The following is a 13,198-nucleotide window of genomic DNA, read 5'->3' as shown; positions in this document are numbered from 1 at the left end:
CCCAGAAGCATGGGAACAAAAGCAAGAATTGACTAAGGAGGTTACACCAAGCTAAGAGGCTTCTGCACAGCAAAAGGAACAATTAGCAGAGGAAGAGAAAGCCTATAGGATGAGAGAAAGTGTCTGCAAAGGATGTCTCTATGGAGCAGTTAATATCCAAATGATAGACACCTCAATAGCAAGAAAACAAACTTAACAATTTTAAATGGGTGAAGGACCTGAATAGATACACAGTGGCCAATAAGTAAGTGAAAAATGTCCAACATTATCCATCATTAGAAAGAATACAAGTCGAAACCACTATCAGATATTACCTCATGCATGATAAGATAGCTATTAAAAACATAAAAGATTATAAGTGTTGCTGGGCGGTGGTGGCGCAAGCCTTTAATCCCAGCACTCGGGAGGCAGAGGCAGGTGGATCTCTGTGAGTTCGAGGCTAGCCTGGTCTACAAATCGAGTTCCAGGAAAGGCACAAAGCTACACAGAGAAACCCTGTCTCAAAAAAAAAAAAAGAAAAGAAAGAAAGAAAAGAAAAGAAAAAAAAGATTATAAGTGTTGATTATGATGTGAGAAAAGAAAACCCTCACACACTGTTAGTAGGAACAAACAGTAGAGCCATTATGGGAAAAAGTAGTTTCCCCAAAAAGTAAAAAACAGAACTACTATTGTTGGGGAATATTATTTTAAGGTGTGCTATTTTTGTTTATGTTGCATTTGTTTAACTCTGTGAAGCTGTGTTACTTTGCCTGTCTAAAACACCTGATGGTCTAATAAAGAACTGAATGGCCAATAGCAAGGCAGGATTAAGGATAGGTGGGGCTGGCAGAGGCATAAAGAATTAATAGAAGGAGAAATCTGGAAGGAGAAGAAGGAATGAGAGAGGAAGGAAGACATCAGGGGCCAGCCACCCAGCTACACAGCAAGCCATGGAGTAAGAAACAAAGAGGTATACAGGAATAGAGAAAGATGAAAGCCCAGAGGCAAAAATAGACAGGATAATTTAAGTTAAGGAAAGCTGTCTAGAAGCAAGCCAAGCTAAGGCTGGGCATTTATAACTAAGTGTAAGCCTCTGTGTGTTATTTATTTGGGAGCTGGGTGGCAGGCCCCGAAAAGAACAAAAACAAACAACTACATACTATGCAATCCAGCCCTCCCACTACTAGGTATGTATCCAAGGGAAATGCAATCAGTATGTCAAAGGTATCTATGTTCCCATGTTTATTGCAACAATATTCAAATCAGCTAAGACACAGAATCAATCCAAGTGTTTACCAATAAATGAAAGGATAAAGAAAACACGATACACACACAATGGATACTCTTCATTCATTTAAGTAAAGGAAATCTTGCCACACAGTGGATACTCTTCATTCATTTAAGTAAAGGAAATCTTGCCATTTGTCTAACATGGATGAACATGGAGGACATTATGTTAAGTGAAATGAGCAGGCTGAGGATGTAACTTCATTGGTAGAGTGCTTGCCTAGCTTGCATGATGTCCTGGTTTCGACCTCCAGCATCACACAAAAACCAAGCATGATGGTACACACCTGTAATCCCAGCACTGTTATGGTGACGTGAGAGGCAGAGACAGGAGAATTGCCAGCTAGCCTGCACAGCAGCAGAAACAGCAAGGGAAAGCTTGCCTCTACAAGATAGAAGAAAACTGACTCCTGAAAGTTATTCTTTGACCTCCACAAATGAACCCATACTCATACACACCACACACACATCACTTATATAACAACAGTAATAAATTAAAATTAAAAAATGTAAAGGTCATATCAGTTGCCTAGAAAGTCAAAAACAGTCTGGGCTACATGATACTCCAGCTTGAAGAAAAAAAGTGAAATAAGCTGGGTACTGAAGTACAAATATTTCATGTTCTCAGTTATATGTGGAATCTAAAACATAGATTCATAAGAGTACAGAGTAATGGCCAGAGAATAGGATGGATAGCAAGGGGGAGTTGGAGAAGATGTTGGCCAAAATATAAAAAAATGCCATTGAAATGGAAAGAATAATTTCAAGACATCTATTGTAAACATGGTAGTTAACCATGTGGTATATTCTTGAAATATGTTAAGAGAGTACATACAGAGTGTTCCTATTGCAAAATGATAATTATGTGAGGTAATACATAAGTTAATTAGCTAGATATAATCACTCCACAACACACACACACACACTTCAAAGTCTCATGCTGTATACTTTAAATACAATCTTATCTGTTATATTTAAAAATAACTTTTAAAGATTTATGTTTATTTATGTGCGTATGTGTCTATGCCACGTGTGTTCAGGTGCTCTCTGAGGTGAGAGGACAGTGTAGACTCCCCTGGAGCCAAAGTCTCAGGAAGTTGCAAAGCTACCCAGCATGAGTGCTGGGAACCAAACTCTGCCCTCCACAGGAGCCGCAAGGCCTCTTAACCCCTGAACAATCTCTCCAGGCTCTCAAAAGATTTTTGTAAAAAAATAGCTTTTAGGGTGCTGGGTGGGCATGGTGGCATGCACCTTTAATTCTAACATTCTGGAGGCCAGTCTGGTCTACATAGTGAGTTCAGGACAGCCAGAGATATAGAGAGAGACCCTGTCTTAAATAAAATAAAAATAAAAATAATAGCTTTTAGAGGTTGAAGAGATGGCTATTAATAACCTATCCTAGAAGCCTATTCTGAACGCCATTTCACAGAAAATATAAAACACATTTTCTTAGAGTAATACTGTTCCAGACAGTAGTTATGATAGGTCCTCTCCAACTTTTTATGTATGGCTGTTTCACCTGCATGTACGTCTGTACACCATGTACATGAGGTGCCTGAGGCCAAAACAGGGAGTTGGATCCCCTGGAACAGAAGTTGCAGATGGTTGTGAGCCTCCATGAGGGTGGTAGAAATCAAACCTGGGTTCTTTTGAAGAACAGCCAGGACTCTTAACCACTAAGCTATCTCTCCAGTCCCCTCTCCAACTTTAAAATTTTTAATTACTCTAGAATAAAGTCCAATCTAAGTACATTCATTACACATAAACTACCTTTTGCAAATTTATTTCTGGAAGACCAAATTTAAGTTCCAAGTTGCAGGAGCATCTTGAAACAATAACTGTTTTATTGTATTTAATGATTTTATGGACTAGGAATTTAGGCAGGCCTCAGCTGGTTGCCTTTCCTGCTCTGCGTGTCAATTGAGATTACTTACTGGTATTCAACTAATGGATAATGCTGGCCTGCATGTCTAAAATGGCTTCCCTAACAAATCTGCTCCCTAGGTAGGAATGGCGGGGAAACTGAGATCATCTGAGACTTTTGCCTGGAGTGCCTACACATGACCTTGCTAGCGTGGTGCTTTCTGGGTGGCTGGACTTGATGTGGCAATCAGAACCACAAAAGGAGTATTCCAAGAGATCAAAGTTGTCACTACCAGCTTCCTTCACAGTCAGTTTCAGTTATCATGAAGTGTTACAATTCTTCCACATTGAACAAGGCTCACAGGGCCAGCTTAGATCCTAGGAAAGAGGTCACATGAAGGTGTGAATCCCCGGAGGCCTGGTTCATTGGAGGGCTGTCACTGAAGACTAACTTAATCTGTACAGAGAAAGGTATCACATTTTCCTTAGGATGTTGTGTTGACAAGTCATGAGCTCAAAGAAATCGACTATTTCACTACAAATGTTGTATTATGGGGAGCAGAGGAAGCCCCAAGTGAGTGTGTAAGGAGAAGATGAGGTCCTGAGTGAATGTGCCTTACTGACAAGGACCCCCATGCCTTAGACCAATAGGAATCTGCAAAGCCTTCCCTGGGTCAGACTCAGGGTACCAACACAGCCTTCCTACGATGATCTATGTGCAAATGCTGACAGAGTTTACAGAAGCAGCTTCCTCCTGGATCTTAACAGCTTGAAACTGCTCCCATACAGAGACCTCCCACTGAGTCCAGCTAACACCTCCTTCTCCTGCTGGACAGAATAAGGGCCTGTTAAAGAACACAAGCTAACCAATCCCAGCTTTTCTGTATGTCTGTCTGTCCTTTCTTCATTCCCTAGTCACCCTCGTCAGGTTTCCAGGACCAAGCCACGAAGGACTCAGCAATTGTGTAATTGTCTTATTTATATATGGATGAAAAAACTGGGATTACCAAATTTTAAAAATCAATCTTGAGGGGACTGGAGAGGTGGTTCAGGGCCTGGGAACATTTGCTACTATTCCACAGGATACCAGTTTGGTCCCAGTACCCACCACCAAGTGGCTCACAAAACCTGTAACCCCAGCTCCAGGAATCCTGTGCCTTAACTGGCACCTGCACACAAGGCATACACTTATATAACATACACAATACACACAAATAAAAAAACCACATTTTTTATTTCCTCATTAAAGTATTCCATACGCTTTTATTACCATAATTGTTTATTACCATAAAAGGTTGAGGAAGATCCTGTTTTAGCATTTTTCTCCTTCTTGGTTCTATGATGACAGGATGTGGGTGCTTCTGTACCCAAGTATGTACAGCAGGTCTGAAAGCTGAATGCTCTTGCAGGACACTTCCTTTTATGGCTTTTGTTTTTATGAGGCCTAAGCTTCCCAAATCTGCTATGAAGGAGGAAGAAGCAAGGGTTGAAAGGCCATAGACACTGGCTGTTGGGTCCTTTGCTCAGAGCAGCACCCCAGAGTATCCCTCCGAGGCTCATTCATCTTTTTTTGCTTCCCATACCCAGGAGGCCTTCTGAATCACCTCTTGGGCATTCGTTTCCATGTGGAAGTCAAGGCTCTTAATCAATCATCCTTCAGATATTCTGAGTTGGGGAGCATGGGAAAACAAGGGGGAACCATGAAGTGGAGGCTGAAATTCAGATGTGGACTACCACACTTCTCTTTTGCATGTAAGGAGATTAGGAAGCTGTAGTTCTCACTGACGTAATTTTCAAGCCTGGGGGTATGGAAGAATGCTGACATTGGTAATTAAAGCCAGAGAGTTGAGTAGTCAAGTATTTGTAGGAAGTAGAGAATAATGGACCCAATGCTTGGAGTCTCTCCGAGGTTACGACACAGTCTTGAACACAGGTGCCTGTAAGTAGCTGGACAGATGAGGGTGCCACACACATGAAGCAGCCAATCACAACTGACACCGCCGGGCAGGTTTTACTCAAATCATATGTCGTATAAATTATTCTTAAGTTAAAGGCTAATTTAATTTTAAAATTGGGGACTTACATCTAGACCTTTTGCCTTTTTTTGGAAAAAAAGGGAAACGGCACTGTTGGGACCACATTTTCCTGTGACTAGAGTTAAGCAGTCACTGCTATCTTCAAATGGGCAGGCTACCTCTGGAAAGCCACAATCAACTTCACATACTTAATGGCAGGGAAGGCGACTTGTGGAGGGGCTACCCACCACCCCTGCATTTCCCCAGAGTGCTCTTGAGTAGGAACAGCAAGAAATATTAGAAGGATAGAGGGGAGAGAAACAGATATAAAATATAGGATAGCCTCGAGAGGGCCTGGATCCTAATCCATTAGCCCCGACTGTCTCTGCCCTAGGGTATAGCAATGCCAAGGGGTGGAGCAAAAGGCCTCCCCCCAGCACAGCCAAGTGCAGACCATCTTGGACACCTGCACTGAGGCCCATGGTCCAATCATCTTCTCTATGCATGCTGGGTAAAGCCACTAGGAAACCTGAAAATGGGCTCCCACGGTGACTAAAATTAGCTTCCTAACCAAATCCTAGCCAGGTTACTTTGGGGCCTTTCTCAACTAGACCTTAACCTTAACTTGAAACCAAACAAAACCATTAACATAGTTGTAACAGCTGAATGATACATTTTTAGGATGACCCCAGCTCCTTTAAAATGCCTTTGTCAGACCATTCAAGACTATTAAAAAAATAGCATTGTTCAGAAAATGGCACCAAAGGGAGTGGCACTATTAGGAGGGTGGCCTTGTTGGAGGAGGTATGACCTTGTTGGAGGAAGTGTGTCATCATGGGGGTGGGCTTTGAGGTCTCCTATGTTCAAACTACACCCATCGTCACAGTTCACTTCTTTTTGCCTGTGGATCAAGATGTAGAACTCTCAGCTCCTTCTCCAGCACCATGTCTCCCTGCATGCCACAGTGGCTCACCATGGCAACAATGGACTAAACCTCTGAACTGTAAGCCAGCCCCAATTAAATGCTTTCCTTTATAAAAGTTGCCGTGGTCATGGTGTCTCTTCACAGCAATAGAAACCCCAACTAAGTCATGGCAGGAGATGGGTCTCTGTGGGAGATTTGGATCCTAACCTCCACAAGCTGCAGTTAACAAACCCAAATGGATTTCACATAGACAACCCCCCATTTCCTACTTTGAGTCTTTTTGTTTTTTTCATTTCTCTGATGCTATTGAACCCCAGACCATTTCCTTCTTTTTTTTTTTTTTTTTTTTTTTTTTTTTTTTTTTTTTTTTTTTTGGTTTTTTCGAGACAGGGTTTCTCTGTGTAGCTTTGCGCCTCTCCTGGAACTCACTTGGTAGCCCAGGCTGGCCTCTAACTCTCAGAGATCCGCCTGGCTCTGCCTCCCGAGTGCTGGGATTAAAGGCGTGCGCCACCACCACCACCACCACCGCCCGGCCCATTTCCTTCTTTGGTCCTCTATTTTTCCTTAAAAACACCCAATTATCTCAGTACAAAGCAGAGTTCATTTCACTATGGGTTCTTGTCCAACTGCAGCAGCACAGTACTGATGAAACTCTGCTTAGAGTTTGCCTTTAGGCCAGCTTTATTTACTGTTGATGAAAGGCTAATAGTCAAAGAAACCAATAAAGGTATTAGATTTAATATCGGCTTTCTTTTTAGTTTGTCTGTTTTGCTTATAGTTTTTTGTTTGTTTGTTCAAGGTAGGGCATCTCTATCTATCTGAGGTGGCCTGGAATTCATCATGTATGCCAGGCTGGCCTTGAACTTGCAATCCTTCTATTTCAGCCTCCCAAGCTCTGTTATTATAACAGTGCACACACTTGTCTCCTTTCCTTCAGGTGAGCTGAAAAAAGAAAAGGAGGAGGAGGAGAAACAGTTAGTGGCAGAAGATGAACACTTAAAGGAGCCAGGTACTGGAGAATGTGCAATGTAAATGAAAAACTAACTTTTCAAAAGGAGAACTAATTCCTTTTGAAATTAGAGATAATGATGACAGGCTATAGATATGATGAAGAAATCAGATGAAGAATAATAGGGCTGAAGAGGCAAGAAAGTTAAAAATCTCAGTAGAATGGACTAATACTAGACATAAAGACAGATACAAACAGAGCAGAAAAAGGTATCCCTCTCAAGGACATGTTCCATCCATAAAACATCACAGTCAATTCCTCCTATACTGACTGGATTGCTTACTGTTCTCTAAAAACTGTTCTCTAAAACCATAGACTACCAGAAACTGTGGTTCCAAATATCAGCATGTCTGGAGGATCACAGAAACAGCAAAGCAGCCTTAATTTGAAGAGCTTCAGAAAAAGGGTATTCCCAAGACAACATTCCTCATACGTGGTAACTTTGTTGTGTTCAAGGAAATGGAACCTTGGCCCACTGTTATCTAGACCTGAGGGTGGTACCTTTACTCAGAGTTCTTCTTTGCTCGAAGCCTCTCAAAATACTGGATCATTTAAATTGTATCCAAATTCCACACTTGCGAGGCCTGATACTCCCGTCTTTTTCTTTATTTCTAAGATTCTCCACTGTTCCTCTGTTGTGAGCTCTCCTCCACTGCGGCAGACCAATCAGGCTGACTCTGTTGAACTCTGGATTTGTTTCCGGAGGTGCCAGAACGCTCCAGTGAGCTCAGGGGTCAGTGGAGTTTTTCATAGTTCCATCATTCCTTTTCCCAGCAAAGTCTGGAAACCAGAAAAAAGGTTTCTAATTGTCATTGAAGTTTTTTTCCCTTGTAGCAAGCACCTCAGAGCCTTTTCCACATAGAATTTTTGTGGTATTTATCTTCTGAAGAGAATGCTAAGACATTTGTTTGTTTTTGCAGTGCAAGGTGGGGGGGGGGGGGGTCGAAGCCAGGGCCTCCTGCTTTCTAAGCACCATACCAGAGCTGCAACTCCATCCTCCACAGTGTTTTTCTTAGATATGTAATCTACACATTAATCTAGGGCCTAGATTCTAGAACTTTAAAAGTCTTAAGCAATCCATTCCTCTGTGTTGCAGCTGGGTTACGTTTCCAGGTGGTGGGGAAGTGGCACCTCAGATTCAATGAATACCTTCTGGGATGCCGTGGGCCCACCTGTGTGATGGCCAAGCCCTGGGTAGCTGAAGGTGAAGAGTGAGGGGTTCTTCTTCCATCCCACCCTGCTGTTCCATATCTCTTCGGTAAGAAACTTCCCCTTTGTTATATCTGTCCAACTCATACCGAACAGCGCGCGAGGGGGCGGGGGAGGGGGGAACGGGGATGGAGGAGTACTGCTGCACCCGGGCCATGCCCCACCCTTAATTCAAATCTTCCCCAGTTTTGGCAAAGCAATCTAAAAAAGAAACCAAACCAAACCAACAGTGCATCAGTTATCATTTCCCCCTCTAAGGCCAAAATGAAAGCCAACGTTTCCTTTTAGAGATCTGGTGTCATATTAAATTAAACGACACTGTTAAGTGGTTAAAACAGACTTGTCCAAAGAAAAAGATGAAGGAAGCTTCCTGAATTGTAAAGAATTCTGCAGCGGCCTCGGCGCTACTCAACTTGTAGGAAAACTTGATCTGGAGCCCAAAAACCTACAGCTGAGGTGGAGCCAGCGGTGGCCTGCGGCCCGGCGCGGGCTATGATTGGTTGCTCGGCTTCTCTCCGCGCCTGCGCAGTGTCCCTCCCGCCCGCCCAGCCCGCCGCCGGTCCGGGGTCTGTGGCCTTTGGAGGGTTCGAGCGTCAGCTGGCCGGGAAGCCGGCGAGCTGCCGGGATAGGCGAGCGGGCCGAGCCGTAGGCCCGGCTGCCCCTCCCGGGAAGAAAGGAAGGAGCTGCTCTCCAGTCCCCGCAGCCTGCGGAGGCCGGGGAGGGAGGCTGAGGAGCACGGAGACGCTGCGGGCGCCGCCGCCAATGGCCGCCATGATGGAGCGGAAGTGAGCTCCGGGCGCGGGCTGCCGGCGAGAGCGCTTCGGTCTCGCTGCCCGGCGCTGCCCGGGGCCCCCCCGCGCGGCGCTGCGGAGCCCGGCCCGCCCGGCTCTCGCGACCCCTGCCCCTCGGCTCCCGCCGCTGACCCCGAGACTGAGCGGCGGGGAGTGGCTCCCGGCCTGCGGCCCCGGCTGCCGGAAAGATGGCCGACCCGGCGGAGTGCAACATCAAAGTGATGTGTCGCTTCAGACCTCTCAACGAGTCCGAGGTGAACCGCGGCGACAAGTATGTCGCTAAGTTCCAGGGAGAAGACACGGTGATGATCGCGGTGAGTGGCCCCCGCCCCCGCCCCCACCTCGCGGGAGGTCGGGAAGGGCGGTGAGTTCTGGGACGTGGCCTGTCGCGGAGCCGAGAGGGAGCAGGGCAGTGCATGCTCTCCCGAGCCGGGCTTGTGGGTTCAGAAGGCCAGAGAAGAACGAATACTGATCAGGCGACTCCGTGATAGTTCGAGGGTCACCCCCAACTCCAGTTCTAAGCTCTGGCAGCGGGGAGGTGTTTTGTCTTTCAGCCTGGACACTCCCCTACCTGGTACTCTGGAGGCCACGTCCTAGGAGCTAGTTTAGGGCACATTTGTGTGTGTGTGTGTGTGTGTGTGTGTGTGTGTGTGTGTGTGTGTGTGTTCAGGATACTCTACGGGAGCTGTCCGTCTGTCAGTCTGTGTCTGTATGTTAGGATACTCTCCTCCCTGGGGCTCTGGAGGCTACGTCCTGGGAGCTAGTTTAGGATATATTCATTTGTGTGTGTGTGTGTGTGTGTGTGTGTGTGTGTGTGTGTGTGTGTGTGCGTGCGCGCGCGCTTATTGTTCCTGATGCTGTTAGTGTTGTGCACTATCTCCAAATTGAGAAGAATTCAGAGTTCACCCAGAACACTTGAGCTATGGGTCCAACTGTACTGTACGGTAAATAATAGATACCTAGTTTTAAGTTTTAAGGAACGTGCTACTGTAGTTGAAATCCCAGGGGAAGAGGAAATGCGGCTACAATAATGCTTGGAGCTCAAACGTTCACCCTCTAGACTTTGCATGTTACCCGTAATAAGTGGGAAATTAAGGCCTGTAAAAAGAATTAGTGGCTTTTCTTTGAAATTAGAGTAATTATGTCTAATGTTATAGTAGATATAAGTGGATTCAGGTAGATATAAGTGGATTGAGGATTGGGCCAAATAAGTGTCAGAAAGATCTAGAATTTCACTCTTTACTGAGTCTTATGGGATAACAGTGTAGGAAAGATAGCTATAAATGAGACAGAGTGTTGTAAAGACCTTATTGGGGCGGAGGAAATCACCGTTATTACATTCATATTAATACAAATACAATCTATCTTGAAGAAAGTTGATCTTGGTAATCTGAGAAGTAGTAAATATCCCTTTGTAGTGTAAAATATAACTGAGGTGGTGATCGATTATTATTAGAGAAACCTGAAAGAGAACTTTTCATGTATAGCATTGCAAGTTCTCTGAAAACAGCATTCTGAATTAAAGAGTAAAAGTAAATAAGAGTTTGTATACAAAACAGCGAGCCAAACTAAAAAGAAAATTCACCATTAGTGATGATGCCATGTGCATTGTTACTAGGATCCAATTTTTAATGTCTGTTTTTACTCTCAATTGTTTTCTTGAGTGGAATTTTATATTTAGTCTATCATTTGGGCTACTTAATACAGAAATAGGGCAGAGAGGTCACAGGAGACGGACCATTGATGATTGAAAGCATTGACCTGAAGATGGTACTAAAGTTCTCTAATGGGTGTGTTAATGCAAAGGTTTCCAAAGTTCAGTTTTGGAAATTGAATGTGTTAGTACCACATCCTCTTGGTAGGCTTTTGGCAGAAAAAGGAAATCATTAGGTCACTACCAGCTACTGCTGTGTGGAGACTGTCAGGCCGGTTCTTTGTTAATAAGCCCTCAAGATGCTCTTGCTATAAATGAGGTCATCTTAAGGAAGGGAAGTTAAGTGTAGGGATCCTCCTTTTCTTTAGGCGCCTGGGAGTGGGGGAGAGGGGTGTGTGTGTGTGTGTGTGTGTGTGTGTGTGTGTGTGTGTGTGTGTGTGTGTGTGTGTATTGTGCCTGCAGTCAGTAGAAACTTTAAACTTCAGGATTAGTTATCAAACTTGAGGCTGCTTATTCCTTAGGATCTATGATTATTCAGCTTCAGCAGTAGTTTAGACAATAAGGATGCATTTCATTTTCCACTTGTATTAAGATAGTCTTAGTTCTCTGGGGTTTTATGCATATTTAAACAAATCTATAAATATCACTAAGATTATTTTGCCTGGAATGTCAAAATTTAGGATTTCCAAAATGTCTTCAGTTATGGTGGCTCACACACCTGTAATCATGGCACTTGTGAGCCTGAGACAAGAGGCTTGTGAGAGCCTGGTTTTTGTTTATTCTTGTTTTAAAAAGCCAGAGGTGGTAACTTAGACCCTTAATCTCAGCACTCCTGATGCAGGAGGATCGCCATGAGTATGAGTTTAGCCTGGGCTGTGTATCATCACACACACACACACACACACACACACACACACACACACACACACCCCAGGGAGAGAGGGAGGGTTGAGAGAGATTAAGTTAGAAAGTAATTTTCTAGTGTGGGCCAAATTTGGCATATAATACACAAACAAAAGCTAGCCACTACTACAGAAAACACATTTCTTCTAGGTCCTTTCCTTTGGGGAAAATTGTTCATAATTTCTGTTTCAAAGTTTCTGTAAGTAATACAAATAAGTTTAAGTGATGAATAGAAACTTTGGGTAGATGGTGAATAAAAAGTATAGGGAAAGTACACTATAAAACCAAGGGAAACATTAAGGACACTAAGAGAATATTTAATGTATTTCATTCATTATTTTAGGAACTGTTTTCTTACATTTTAATATGCTGGAGTCTTTGTATTCAAAGTTTTAGTGAATTCTATTTTAAAAGCCTATTGGGAATTCATATGAGGGTTTAAGGAATGAAATGGAAGTTTCTATGCCAAAGAACCAGATTGAAAAAAATTATAAAACATGATTTATTTTATTCATTTTATTGGATCCTGAACATGATAAATTAGAAATAAATAGTTTAAAAGAGGCTTGCAGCTGGTTGGTGGTGACATACGCTTTTGATCCCAGCACTTAGGAGGCAGGCTGATCTCTGAGTTTGAGGCCAGCCTGATCTACAGAATGAATTTCAGGGTAGCCAGGGCTACACAAAGAAACCTTGTCTCAAAAAACAAACTGGGGGAAAAAAAAAAAGAGAGAGAATTTCAACAGCATAACATGTAAAATTAAATTATTATATTTTTAGCTTTTATTCTTCTCTTATACATTGCATCCCGACCACAATTTCTCCTCCCTCCATTCCTCTCCCTACCTCCCTTCTCTCCCAGATCAACTCCTCCTCTGTTTCCCTTCAAAAAAAAAAAAAAAGAGCAGGCCTCCCAGGGATCTCCACCAAACATAGCCTAACACATACAATAATACTGGGCACAAACCCTCATATCATAGCTGGACATGGCAACAGTAGGAGGAAAAGGGTCCCTAGTGCACGCAAAAGAGCCTGAGACATACCCCCACTCCTATTGTTGGGAGTCCCACAAGAACACCAAGCTATACAACCATAAGGTATATTCAGAGGACCTAGCCCAGACCCATATACAGCGTCCATGTTTGACAAGTCAGTCTCTGTGAGCCCATATGAATCCTGCTTGGTAGATTCTGTTGGCCATGTTCTTGTGGTGTCCTCATCCCCTCTGACTCCTACAATCCTTCCTCTCCCTCCTCTTATTTTAAATATTATTTTTTAAGTATCTTGTCCATTTTCTTTAAGTCAAATCAAAATTTAAAACCTGATTGTGTTAATTTATAATGTCACTGAATAGTAATTGTAACACTACTCATAAAGGAAATAATTAAGGACTCTGCTTTTCTTCTAAGTTTAGTTTTTAATATTTTGTCCAAAATTTTTCCTGTTACCCTCAAAATCAATCATTTTAATATAATATGACATTCTGATAAACAAACCTTTTGATCTTATAGTATTGTGTATGTCTTATGTAGCTTTTAGTTTTATTTGTGACATAAATACTTG

General features: G+C 43.2%; 1 protein-coding gene across 1 annotated transcript in view; it reads left to right on the top strand.

Moving 5' to 3' along the window:
* The first annotated feature begins 9,154 nt into the window (after positions 1-9,154).
* Positions 9,155-13,198, top strand: part of Kif5b (kinesin family member 5B) — a 49,389-nt gene continuing 45,345 nt past the window's right edge. The window contains exon 1 of the mRNA XM_052728870.1: positions 9,155-9,392. Coding sequence (XP_052584830.1) covers positions 9,267-9,392 — 126 coding nt within the window. The 5' untranslated portion in view covers positions 9,155-9,266. The remainder of the gene's footprint in view (positions 9,393-13,198) is intronic.

This window comes from Peromyscus californicus, unplaced genomic scaffold (assembly GCF_007827085.1).
Source record: "Peromyscus californicus insignis strain IS unplaced genomic scaffold, ASM782708v3 Scaffold_8__1_contigs__length_139910024, whole genome shotgun sequence".
NCBI classification, from domain to species: Eukaryota; Metazoa; Chordata; class Mammalia; order Rodentia; family Cricetidae; genus Peromyscus; species Peromyscus californicus.
Note: the sequence above shows the minus strand (reverse complement) of the source record. Positions and strands in the feature narration are given on the sequence as shown.